Source organism: Girardinichthys multiradiatus, chromosome Y, assembly GCF_021462225.1.
Source record: "Girardinichthys multiradiatus isolate DD_20200921_A chromosome Y, DD_fGirMul_XY1, whole genome shotgun sequence".
NCBI lineage: Eukaryota > Metazoa > Chordata > Actinopteri > Cyprinodontiformes > Goodeidae > Girardinichthys > Girardinichthys multiradiatus.
In genome coordinates this window covers 37,979,284-37,991,517 of record NC_061818.1, presented here as the reverse complement: position 1 = coordinate 37,991,517, position 12,234 = coordinate 37,979,284, and the positions used below count along the sequence as shown (strand labels likewise).

The 12,234-nt window shown below is 41.5% G+C and overlaps 2 protein-coding genes across 2 annotated transcripts in view; one reads left to right on the top strand and one right to left on the bottom strand.

Annotated features, from left to right (window-relative positions):
- LOC124864259 (myosin-11-like) overlaps nucleotides 1-6,085 on the bottom strand; it is a 30,223-nt gene extending 24,138 nt beyond the window's left edge. Inside the window, exons 1-3 of the mRNA XM_047358956.1 lie at nucleotides 5,762-6,085; nucleotides 2,544-2,871; nucleotides 1,361-1,531 (exon numbers count right to left, since the gene is read on the bottom strand). Of these exons, the coding sequence (XP_047214912.1) occupies nucleotides 1,361-1,531; nucleotides 2,544-2,708 (336 nt within the window). The 5' untranslated portion in view covers nucleotides 2,709-2,871; nucleotides 5,762-6,085. The remainder of the gene's footprint in view (nucleotides 1-1,360; nucleotides 1,532-2,543; nucleotides 2,872-5,761) is intronic.
- Nucleotides 6,086-11,855: 5,770 nt separating this feature from the next.
- The window catches only part of LOC124864791 (cilia- and flagella-associated protein HOATZ-like), a 602-nt gene continuing 223 nt past the window's right edge, over nucleotides 11,856-12,234 (top strand). The window contains exon 1 of the mRNA XM_047359703.1: nucleotides 11,856-12,234. This exon is cut by the window's right edge and continues 223 nt beyond it. Within this exon, the coding sequence (XP_047215659.1) occupies nucleotides 11,947-12,234 (288 nt within the window). The 5' untranslated portion in view covers nucleotides 11,856-11,946.

The window sequence follows — 12,234 nt, the reverse complement described above, 5'->3', positions numbered from 1 at the left end:
AAATTATTTTAGCTAAAGTTAGCTTTAGCATACAAGAAGAAAAACACTGACCCGGGATTTTCCTAAAGCATTAACTTTGTTTTAAATGCCCACTCGTTCACCTTTCAACTGTTCATTTCTATTCACTGTACAGTACACCACAACTGCATCATATTATAAATACATGTAAAAAAGATTATTCAAGTCAGTTTTAGAATACTAAAAAAAGATAACGACAAGTAAGCGTTGATGTTATGTTAGCATCACATTAACATGCTAACATCACTTGTAGCATGCTAACAATGCTGTAATCTCTGATGCAAGCTGAAAAACAATTAGCTGGGATGCTAGCTGATATCGGATTTAAGATTCTGCACCAACCCAAACATCAAAATCCAATATGGCTGCCACTCATAAGCAGAGGTGGGTTGCACTCAAGTGAAAGTATAACTACTTCAATATATTGTTACTCGTGTAGAACGTGTTTGTTCCTCATCCAGTGAAGTAACTAGAGGTGGTGGAGTAGCCAGAAATTGCACACAGAGTAACATTACTTCATAATAATATTACTGAAGTAGAAGTACAACATTTGAAGCAGTAAAACGACTACATGAAATTGTTTTTCAAAAACCTGCTTAAGTAAATGTAACTGAGTAAATTAAGTAGTTACTACCCACTTCTGGTCATAAACCGTTTATTTGCTCTCCTGCTGGTTTGTATCTCATTAGATATGATTGGGTTGAATTGACTTTGTAAAAGGCCTTGAGACGACCTGTTGTGAATTGGCGCTATATAAATAAACTGAACTGAATCACATCAGTTGCAGACGTCTATTTGAGAGCATGCTGCTTTAATGTTTGAATCCAAACACTGCAGAAAAATACCTTGTAATCAGCTTGTAATACTAGTAGTAGGCAGCCTAGAAACTGAGGACAACATTTAGCAATTTAGCTGATTTCCAACATGTAACTGGAACAACCGTTAAGTTGGGTGTACGTTAAGTGATTTCAACATATGACATTTGACCTCTGAGGAAAAGGAAATGCAGCCTAACATTAGCATGCAAAGTGAAAATTAGCCATAGAAGGTTAATTGCAGAATTGTTTAGTCAAATCAGCGTTAGCATGATGCATTAGTTGAGGCCACAGTGCAGCTATTTAAAAGAAGTAACATACAACAAGCTTCACACTTTCACTGCATCACCTGAAGAAGTTCCAGTGGACAATATAGTGGATAAAAACTTATATTTTAATTTTAAATGCCACAACAAAACTGCTGACTTACTGACTAGTAGAGTGCATCTTGAGCATGTTTTAATTGTCTCTTATCCTTTTACTCAAGTTTTGAAGAACATGATAAAGAATTTGGAGGTGTTTCTCACATAGATCAGGCTGGAGAAGTATCTCTCTCGCAGGTTATGCAGGACGGATGCTTCATTGAGAAAAGTGAGAGCAGCCATATCCTCTACTTTACTGAACTTGGGTGGGTTCATCTTCTGGATGTCATCTTTGTTCACCGTTGCCTTCTGTCCGTTGGAGAGCTCCACCAGGACCTGAAGTACACGGTCAAGAGAAGAAAATCCAAACCCAGGGAAAGAGACCCTGTTTACATCTCTTGGCATGTTGAGGGTCTCAGTTTAAAGAGAAACAGCATTAAACTCAGATATGGTGAAAATATGTCCTGATAACAGGTGCCATGTTTTAAGAAGGTATCAGTTTGCATCAGTAGGTGGCAGAGTTTCATCATGAACCTCTTAAGTTTACAATATTTTTAGTTTAATATTGAAATGTAAATATACCAGAAACATAATTTAAAACCATTTGTGAACTCTCATTAATAACATTTAATTATTACCCTATGAGTCAATGTCCTAAGCAGAACATAGCCAGGAAGTATCTATTATTGTAAAAAAATGTTTTTCACCTGTTTTGATTCAAATTTGGTTGTTTTAGACTAAAATTATAAAATCAGATCACTCTACTGCAGGTGCAACACCGACAGGAGCAAATAAAGCAGTGTACCATGATTTATCTGTGGTGCTGTGACTGTTTTTTGTATGTAAATCTATAGCACTGGAAGTCGAAAATGTAACAGCAATGAATCGAGAACAGAAGACAAGCAATCAATAAGTCAGGTGGAGTTTGATAAGGAGGGGCGAGGTGTAAACTCTCTCCTTCTACAATGGATTGACCAACAGAGCGGGTGTACATCTGAAAACATGGTTGGTTTTATTTGATAAACCACCAATACTAGAGCCAAAAAGACTGTTCCAAACAAAATATATCTCTAAGCTTATCATCATTCTGAGAGAAGTGCTGGACAGACTGTGAGAAAGGGAAAGCAGCTGAGATTCACTGGTTTTACTTGTGCATGCTTCAGTGTGCCATCTGCATCGAAATGGTCATTTTCACCATGCTTCTTTAAAACCTGGTCAAGAGTAAGGACGTGAATAAAATAAAGTAATAGGGGCCAAGGAATGATCCCTGAGGAATGCCACAACTCAGTTTAGCTAATGAGGGGGTAAAATTAGATAAATTGGATCAACATAGTACCATTATCTGTACCTGTTCTCCCTTCTCCTCCTTGATACTAGCGGGTTCGAATCCTTCCCTCTCTGATGGGACCCACACCATCTTCTTGGCCGCCCAGTCAGCCTGGGCCACCCCACTGTTATGGAAGTCGTTTTCCAGGAAGAGGTACTTGCTGTCATCGACGGAGAGGTCGGCCATGTTGGAAGGGTCAGGGGGGGCGGTGTGCAGGATGGAAGCGTCAGCAGCAGCAATGGAGATGTTTGCAGGAGACCCAGAGGTGGTAGGGCTGATGCTGGGGTTGGTGTCACTTTCTAGAGCAGTGGTTGGGGTTGATGTGACCTCTAACTGTTTAATCTCTGGCCTGCCGATGTCACATGAGTAAAACATCAACACATTTGGTTAATTAGGGCACTTTACGACAGCAAATACAACATATAACCAACTGAAAATTAGAATTTTAATTTCTTGCAACAATTACAGCAGAATTATGATATTGTGAGTGCCGCTGAAACTGTTTTTGATTTTAGACCATGTTTAAGACCCTTTTCTTGTCTGTTTATGGTGCAGTTGGATTTTGATCCTAAATCTGGAAATCCTTCCTCCCATGCCACCATGGTTCCTGTTATAAATCCACCGAGAATAGCCCTCAATCTAAACCCAAGAGGACCACTATTGCAGTGGTAGTCCAAGATGGACAACCTGAGGTAAGACCAAAGAAATGACTCGGTCAAAGCACATATAATGCTCTGTTTCACTAAAGGCATCCCCGCCATAGGTCACAGTATAAAAGATCTGCAAAAATATGAATTTAGGAAAAATGCAACAATCGTAACTAGATTTATAAAGATTTATATCAAATAAAAAAAACTATGCTGTATAAGTAAACAGGCATAGGAGGGAATGGAAGCCTGGGACAGTCGGTTTTCCATTTAAGGGCTCTGTTTCATCTGCATGAAGGTAGCTGGTCATAGCTGTAGTATACCATCCCATTTATTAAATTAGAATATGCACGTAGATGAGGCTTGTTTGTATGATTAAAAGTTCCTTTTAAACATAACAATAGTACAAAAATAACCATAATACCTTTAAGCAGGCTTTAAACATCCTTTTCATTAAGCCCACATTTCTGTATTAAATTGGTCTGATGTATTATTGTAATCTTAAATGTTGTGTTTATATTAGCTGTAAGTGGGAAAAGATTATGATTATTAGAAATTATGCTTGAAAACATTAATCTATGTGTAATTAATCTATATAATGTGTTTCACTTAGTGAACTGAAATAAATTAACTTTTTTATAATCTAATTTGTTGAAAATGACTGTTTATGAAGATGTTTTTGGACTAGCCTGACCGCAGTACATTCAAGAATGTTCTTTAGAGTAAAATATGGCTTTTTATCAAGCAACTTTATAGACATTTATACCATAATCTAAATTTACTGAACCCGAGGCACCATCAGAAAACAGAACCTGAACTCCAACTGTTTGTCTTCTCCTTCAAAAAGATTGTGGGTAAAATTAGTTTGTCTTCGAAAGCATTTCCTAGCAAGGATATACGGATATCCATACAGATGCTGGTCATTCCCAACCTTTTAGGTTCTCAAATGCTGCTGTTCACCACAGAAAGCCTCATACTGACTATCCATGTATTCGTAGCTGCGAGGAGGATGATTCTGACTCCGTTTGACAGCGGATGATTTAAAGCATGGTCCAGTTAAAGTCCAGTCCTCGAGTCCTTGCAACGTTTAGATGCATCCCTCCTTCCAGCTCTGCAAATTCCTGCAGGAATGATGTCGGAGGGAATTTAGCCCTTTAAATTTGGTGTTAGAGCAGGGATGCATCCAAAAGTTGCATGATAGTAGCTCTCCAGGGCTGGACTTGAGAATCCTTGCTTTAAAGTAATTTTCTGTAATTTACTTATTGTCCACTGTAAGGAAATTTGATTATATGACCCTAAAAAACAATGTTTATCATTAGGAGGTTAATTAAACTTATTTTTGATTTGATCAGGGTCGGAGTTGATCCAAAACAGGATCAGAAATAAATAGAAATGGGATTTAATTACATGGTTTTCAGAAAGGGATATCACTTAAATTGGATTTTTAAATTAGATTTGAGCATTTTATGACCATTTAGCTCTATAAATTCTAAAAATACTGAAATATACTGATATACCATGGTTTAAGATTATTTGCTTACAGGTACAAAACAGGTGAAACAGAAGTTTCAAGAAGAAATGTCATCGAATATCCAGCTAACTAAATCTCAGTGACCACTCAACGTTTTAAATATAGTTTAGCTTTCAATGTGCTTAATAGAGTTATGCAAATAATACTAAAAACTCATCTCTGAAAAACCTTCTGAACCTACTGTCTTTTTACTTCCTGCTTCTTCACACCGATTACATGCAGACAAACGTGCTTAGATAAAACAGGCATCAGCTCATCCTTTCTCCACCTCCTTCCTCCATCTATGACTCAAACCCGCTGCCTTTGCATCTGCACATCAGACAGATCCACCTGCATTTAGTTTTAGTGATCTGTCCCACTAATTACTGCTGATAACAACCTTGGCACATTTCCCTCGCTTTGCATTGAGCTACTTACTCACTTATCCTGGTCTGTGGATCTTCCTGCAGGTCACAAAGCTTCTCTGACCTCCCATTGAACAGCAGGTAATAAAACATGTAAAGCAGCACACAGATAACCCCCATAGTCAAACAGCAGAGCTGCCATCCTGGAATGCCCATGTTTGGCTAACCCTTTGCTCCTGGTAGCCTGGTAGCCCACACTGGGATGCTGAGAAGAACTTCGCTGGCATTTCACCTTATAAGGTGCAGCCGCTCCTGAGTTCAATCAAGCTTAGCATTTACACCAAAATGGTGCCATGTCAGAGGATGTACCCATGTGTGGCAGCAGCACCACAGCATGCAAGAACAAATCAATATGCAGGATCTTAATGCAGACTTTGCTTTTATAAAAACTGTAAACAAGAAAAACTTGCTGCTCTTAAAATAGTTTTAAACAGATTTTAACATAAAATATTCATCCTGTTGACGTGTAATAAAGAACTATTACTGCACTTCTTTGGCTTGGACGGTCATTTAGCACACCTAACTTTACTATTTGCATAATTGAGCAGGTTATTTAAGCTGAATCATCTGTATGGAAGCTGTATTAATCATATATATTGAAGCAGAGAGTTAATTTCATACTAATAGTAAGAGGGAAAACCTGGGGTCCGTACTTACTGCTCTGTGTCCTCAGTGCAGGATGCTGGCTGAACTCCAGGGAAGTGAGAGTATCAGGTCAGGTGAAAGAAGTGATGCTGATGATGTCGCCCTTCCTCCTCCTCTCTATTTAAAACAGCCCGTGACACCTGGGGTGGAGCGGCACACCGCCACCCGCCTTCTTTCCACATTTGGGGGATCTCCATCTAGTCAGACAAAAGGAGCTTTTATCTGCCCACATTCAGCTTCTCCTGCCTATCCCTCATTACCACCGGTGTATGGTCAGTAATGCATCAACAGTAGTACCTGTGGAGCAACATAAAAAGCCATTTTTAAAGCAAACACACGTTTTTATTACACATTTAATTTCTGCCACTTAATGCTTTTATTCCCAAACATTTCAGAGTAAAATTTGTTTCCACTCTTGGTCCTTTTTCTTCCTGTTTTCTGTAATTCTCTCTAAAATGTTGAACATCACCTTCTGCACCAATACCTGTCAGACGACCAGTTCTTCCAGTGGCTATCTTGGACAGAGGTGGATTCTTTATCTGCTCTTCTTGTCCACATAACCTCAGCCCTGTGCATGTAAATGCACTCACACCCACCCATCTGCTGCCGATGTTGAGCAAGCTCTGTGCTGGTGGTATCTGCAATACCCTCAACAGGATAACACAGTCCGAAGGCTTTCTGGACCTTCATAGGCATCATGCAGTCTTCTTCTCAGCAGCTAAACTTTTAACCTTGAAATCCTCAATAAGCCATATTAGCTGCCGTATTCTCAGCAGCTGGTTTCTGCATGTGAGGCAGATTTGATGCAAAGTGAGTGATGATGGCTGCACGCTTCTCTTTGGATGGTGACTTCAGCACATCTACATCTCTTTCACACTAATCAGTCTGCTGATTAGATTTCAGCTAGACTCTTTGACAGCTTCACCTGTGCTGATGATACAACTATACTGACATGAAGTTAGCTGATCCGTTTGGGATTAATACAATCTAAATGTTTTGATTTAATGAAACAGTTTGTAATGAATTAATCTGCATCTGATTATTCTGCACAACAAGCTCAGGGTCTTGTTCACGAGTGAGGGAATAATGGAGCGGGAGATCGACAGACGGATCGTGTGGCTGCCGCAGTAATGGGGGCGATGTGCTGGTCCGTTGTGGTGAAGAGAGAGCTGAGCTGAAAAGCGAAGGTCTCGATTTACCGGTCGGTCTACGTTCCTACCCTCACCCATGGCCAGTAACTTTGGGTCATGACCGAAAGAACGAGTTCCTGGGTACAAGCGGCTGAAATGAGCTTCCACCATAGGGTGGCCGGGCACTCCCTTAGAGATAGGGTGAGGAGCTCGGCCATCCGGGAGGGGCTCAGAGTAGAGCCGCTGCTCCTCCACATCGAGAGGAGCCAGATGAGGTGGCATCTATACCGGATGCCACCTCAACTATTCTGGAATTGCGCCGCTCAAGGTGGCAGCAGGTTGGAGTAGCTCTGTTACTTTTGATTCTGATTTATTCTTTTTTGGGAACTATTCCTCTTGTGGTGGATACAGATGATTTTTACTGCCACATTCTTAAAATCTTAAGAATTTTAAAGTGAATTCAAAGAGAGCTGAGCCGAAAAGCGAAGATCTCGATTTACCAGTCGGTCTACATTCCTACCCTCACCTATGGCCAGTAACTTTGGGTCATGACCGAAAGAACGAGTTCCCGGGTACAAGCGGCTGAAATGAGCTTCCTCCGTAGGATACAGATGATTTTTTTTGGACGACTGTCCTCTCGGGTGTCGGATGCTGTGCAGCTTGGAGGATTTTTCTTAATACTTTCTATTTTTGGACATTTGTTATGATGCATTGCCATGGCAACAGGGTTGTTTCTTACAACCCGGAGCAGCTGATTAATATCTCAAAAGCTCAAATAATACTTCAACTACAACCCCAAATCCCTGATGAGTTGAAAAGGAGATGCCGTTGATGCAGAGCAGGAGCTAAGAGAAGAGAGAGAAGGAGGAAGTTCAAACCATCTCTTCCGTCGATTATGATGGGCAATGTGAGATCGTTGGGAAACAAGTTGGATGAACTCCAAGCCCTACAAAGGACCCAGCCAGAGTACCGGGCATGCAGTATTATGTGTTTTACTGAGACATGGCTGCAGGATCATATCCCCAACTCCAGTGTCTCTGTGCCGGAGCAGACAGAGATTTAAAGAGGAGCGGCAAATGTAAAGGAGGTGGACTGGCAGTACTTGTGAACAACAGATGGTGTAATCCAGGACATGTTACTGTGAAGTGTCATCTCTGCAGTCCAGATATTGAACTGTTAGCAGTAAGTTTTTGTCCATATTATTTACCCAGAGAGTTAACCAGTGTTACTTTGGCAACAGTTTATGTTCCACCTTCCGTTGTTGCCGACACTGCATGTGATGCCATCAGCTCAGTTGTTGCTAAGCTACAGACACAAAACCCCAATGCTTTTGTGGCAATTTCTGGTGATTTTAACCATGCTTCACTCTCTGCTACACTTCCAACGTTTCAACAGTTTGTCAGCTGCTTTACCAGAGAAAACAAAACGTTGGATTTGTTTTATGCAAATGTCAAGGACTCATACATCTCTACAGCAAGACCTCCTCTAGGCAAATCAGATCACAATCTTGTTTTTCTCTGCTCGAAATATAAGCCCCTTGTTCAGAGGCAATCTGTAATAAAGAGGACTGTGAGAAAATGGTCACAGGAAGCTGAAGAAGTTCTGCAAGGTTGCTTTGAGGCAACAGACTGGGATGCACTGTGCCACCCACATGGAGAGGACATCAATGCCATGACTGAGTGTGTAACTGACTATATAAACTTCTTTATGGATAACATCATCCCCACCAGAACTGTGAGAGGATTCCCCAATAACAAACCTTGGATCACCAGTGACCTGAAGGACCTGCTTAACAAGAAAAAAGAGCCTTCAGAGAGGGAGACAGATAATTATTGAGGAGTTTACAGAAGCAACTTAAAGTCAAGATAAGAGACAGCAAGGAGGTGTACAAGAAGAAGCTGGAGAGCAAGCTCCAGCAAAACAATATCAGAGATGTGTGGACAGGGATGAAGAAGATTACAGGCTTCAAGCAGAAGGATGATCAGACCGATGAAGGTCTGGACAGAGCCAATGAACTGAACACATTCTTCAATAGGTTCAGTTCAGAAACAAGCTCAGCATCCTCCTCTCCTGCTCACAGCCAAACAGACATTCCACCTTCCTTTGACCCACAGGACCCACAGTTGTCCAATAACACCTCACATTTTTTATCTTCCACATCAGCCCTAGACCCTTCTGCTTCTACATGTTTGCCTTCAACCATATCAGAAGATGCTGATGCCTCCTTTGCTTTCCACTTCCACCCGTGTGTCTCAAGAAGTCAAGTGAAGATGCACTGGAGAGACTGAACCGGACTAAGGCTGCAGGTCCAGATCATGTCAGCCCTAGAATCCTGAAGGCCTGTGCAGAGCAGCTCTGTGGGATTCTGCAGCACCTCTTCAATCTTAGCCTGGCCCAGAAGAAGGTTCCAGTGTTGTGGAAGACCTCCTGTCTTGTTCCGGTACCAAAGAAAACTCACCCATCAGTCCTCAATGACTATAGACCTGTTGCCCTGACATCTCACATCATGAAGTTCCTAGAGAGACTCCTGTTGGCCCACCTGAGTAAGCAAACAGTAAACCATCAGGACCCCCTTCAGTTTGCTTATCACTGTGGAGTTGAAGTTGAATATGCCATCATACACCTGCTTCAACAAACCCACTGTCATCTGGACAAAGCCAGTAGCACTGTGAGGATCATGTTCTTTGATTTCTCCAGAACATTTAATACAATCCAACCTGATTTGCTTTGTCAGAAACTCCAGAAGACTCAGGTGGAGGCCTCAACAATCTCCTGGATCAAAGACTACCTGACAAACAGATCACAGTTTGTGAGACTGAAGGGTTGTGAGTCTAACCAGGTAGTCAGCAGCACAGGAGCACCACAGGGGACTGTACTCTCACTATTCCTTTTCACTCTGTACACCTCAGACTTCCAGTACAAGACAGACTCCTGTCATCTGCAGAAATACTCGGATGATTCTGCAGTCGTGGGGTGAATCAGAGATGGACAAGAAGCTGAGTACAAGAAGGTGGTGGACCACTTTGTGGCATGGTGTGGAAATAATCATCTCATCTTCAACGTGACTAAAACAAAGGAGATGATTGTAGATTTTAAGAGAAACAGGAATAAGTCAAAAACTATTTCCATCATGAGAGAAGAAGTGGAGGTGGTGGAGGAGTATAAATACCTTGGTGTTCACCTGGACAACAGACTAGAGTGGAGATGCAACTGTGAAGCCATCTACAAGAAGGGACAGAGCAGACTGTACTTCTTGAGGAAGCTTAGGTCCTTTGGTGTTTGCAGCAAGATGCTGCATATCTTCTATAAGTCTGTTGTGGAGAGTGTGATCTCTTCTGCCATCATCTGTTGGGGAAGCAGCATCAGAGCCAGGGACTTAAAAAAGCTCAACAAGCTGATAAAAAAGGCTGGCTCTGTTCTGGGGACTCCTCTGGAACCTCTGGAGATCATTGTGGAAAGACGGATTCTTCATAAAATGAAGAACATTATGGAGAACCCTGAGCATCCTCTTCATGAGACTGTCCTACAACAACAGAGTGTCTTCAGTCAGAGGCTTCTTCAGATCTGCTGTAAGACGGAGCGCTACAGGAGATCCTTCCTGCCCACAACCATCAGCATCTACAGCGGCTCTTTGAGGAAACCCTCATAATGAGCTACAACAACATTTCATTTCCCTTTGGGATTAATAAAGTATTTTTGAATTGAATTGAATTGAATTGAATGCCTCCTGCCTCCTGTTCCAGGCATGTCCCACTGGGAGGAGGCCCAGGGGACAGCCCAGGACACGCTGGAGGGACTATGTCTCTCGGCTGGCCTGGGAACGCCTTGGGCTCCCCCTGGAGGAACTGGAGGAGGTTTCTGGGGAGAGGGACGTCTGAGTACAAGTGCACAAATCTAAATCAAGAACACAATAAAATATGTTTATGCATGAGTATCTTACCTAACATTAAGCTATTTTATGTCCAATTATTTTTATTGTTCTCTAAGTTTTTATTGTAATCACTATTTAAATGTGTACATTTCTTTGAGCCTCTTGCTAAACATGCAGTTACTAAAATGTTAAACATGGAAAACACTTCGTGGAAGGTCCTCCCTGGAAGAGGAGAATGACTTTTTTAAACAAGCTGAATTTTGAACATTGAGCACAGGAAGTAGAATAAGGCTTCTCCCTAATGGAAGTAGACTGTAACTCCAGGACAAAACAATGCCCTAACAAAGGAAAGTTTTATTTTTAAACATAATCCATCATCCATCCACCTATTATCGAATCTGTGCAGAGTTGTGAGGAAACTGGTCCCTATCTCCAACGGTCTTTTGGCGAGAGGTGTACACCCTGGACAGGTCGCCGGGAAAAATAACCACAATCTTCATGTTAAGGTCTAACATTAGAAACAGTGATAGATAACTTGTTGCTTTTATAAAACCATAAACACTTGTTTACGACATTTTCAGAATGGTGAAGTTACATTGTTTTTTGGATATCTTTGGGATAATCCAGTAAGGGTGTCCAACGCCAGACATCCAGAGCAACTAGCCTGCCAGGACCTGGCCACCAAATGGAGTCTGTAAAAGGAACATCTCTAAATCAATAGTTACATTTTTATTATTACTTTATTAATACTTAGATTAAGTGATCTGAAATTAGGGTGTTAATTCAATCGATGTTGCGACGTTTCCTGTGGAAATTATATGCAATTCCTGTCGTATGAGAGATGTTTCTTTTAATAGTAAACCTGCTGTTTCTATTTTTCTCAGACAGAACCTGATTTCTTATAGATACACTGCCAGAATTTTAACTTTTAAAGTAAAAAAAACAACAACTTTTAAAGTCTTAATTATAGGATTTAAAGTCTTATGTGGTGATAATGGGCTCCAATACATCATATGTGGACATAATTAAAATATTAACAAATGGCCCAGTTAATCAAATATTGTTTTGTTCTTCAGCGACTTTTATTTTGAAAACCACTACTTTTCTCGTCACACGGCTCGTTTCCATGGTAACGTTTGTAAACAATTGTTAAGTTGTTGACTTTTTTTTGTTGAAAACTATGATGTAAAAGCAAAATGGCGCACCAGAGTGAGCAAGAAGGACAGTTTGACGAACTTTTCACCGTTTTTCACGGCTCTTCCCCAGAGGATGTGTCCCATGCCCGGCAGCTGTGGAGCTCCCTGTCCCTGCTGCCCCCGCTGGAGTCCCGATTGGTTTCAGCAGAAACCTGCCAAAGACTGCCGGTGTTCCGTCCGCAGCGCCGCGTATCCTCCGATGTTCCCAATCCCAGACCGGTGTTCGCTGACCGGCAGAGAGAGGAGGAGAGACGGCGGTACGAGGTCATGGCCGACCAGAGGAAGGAG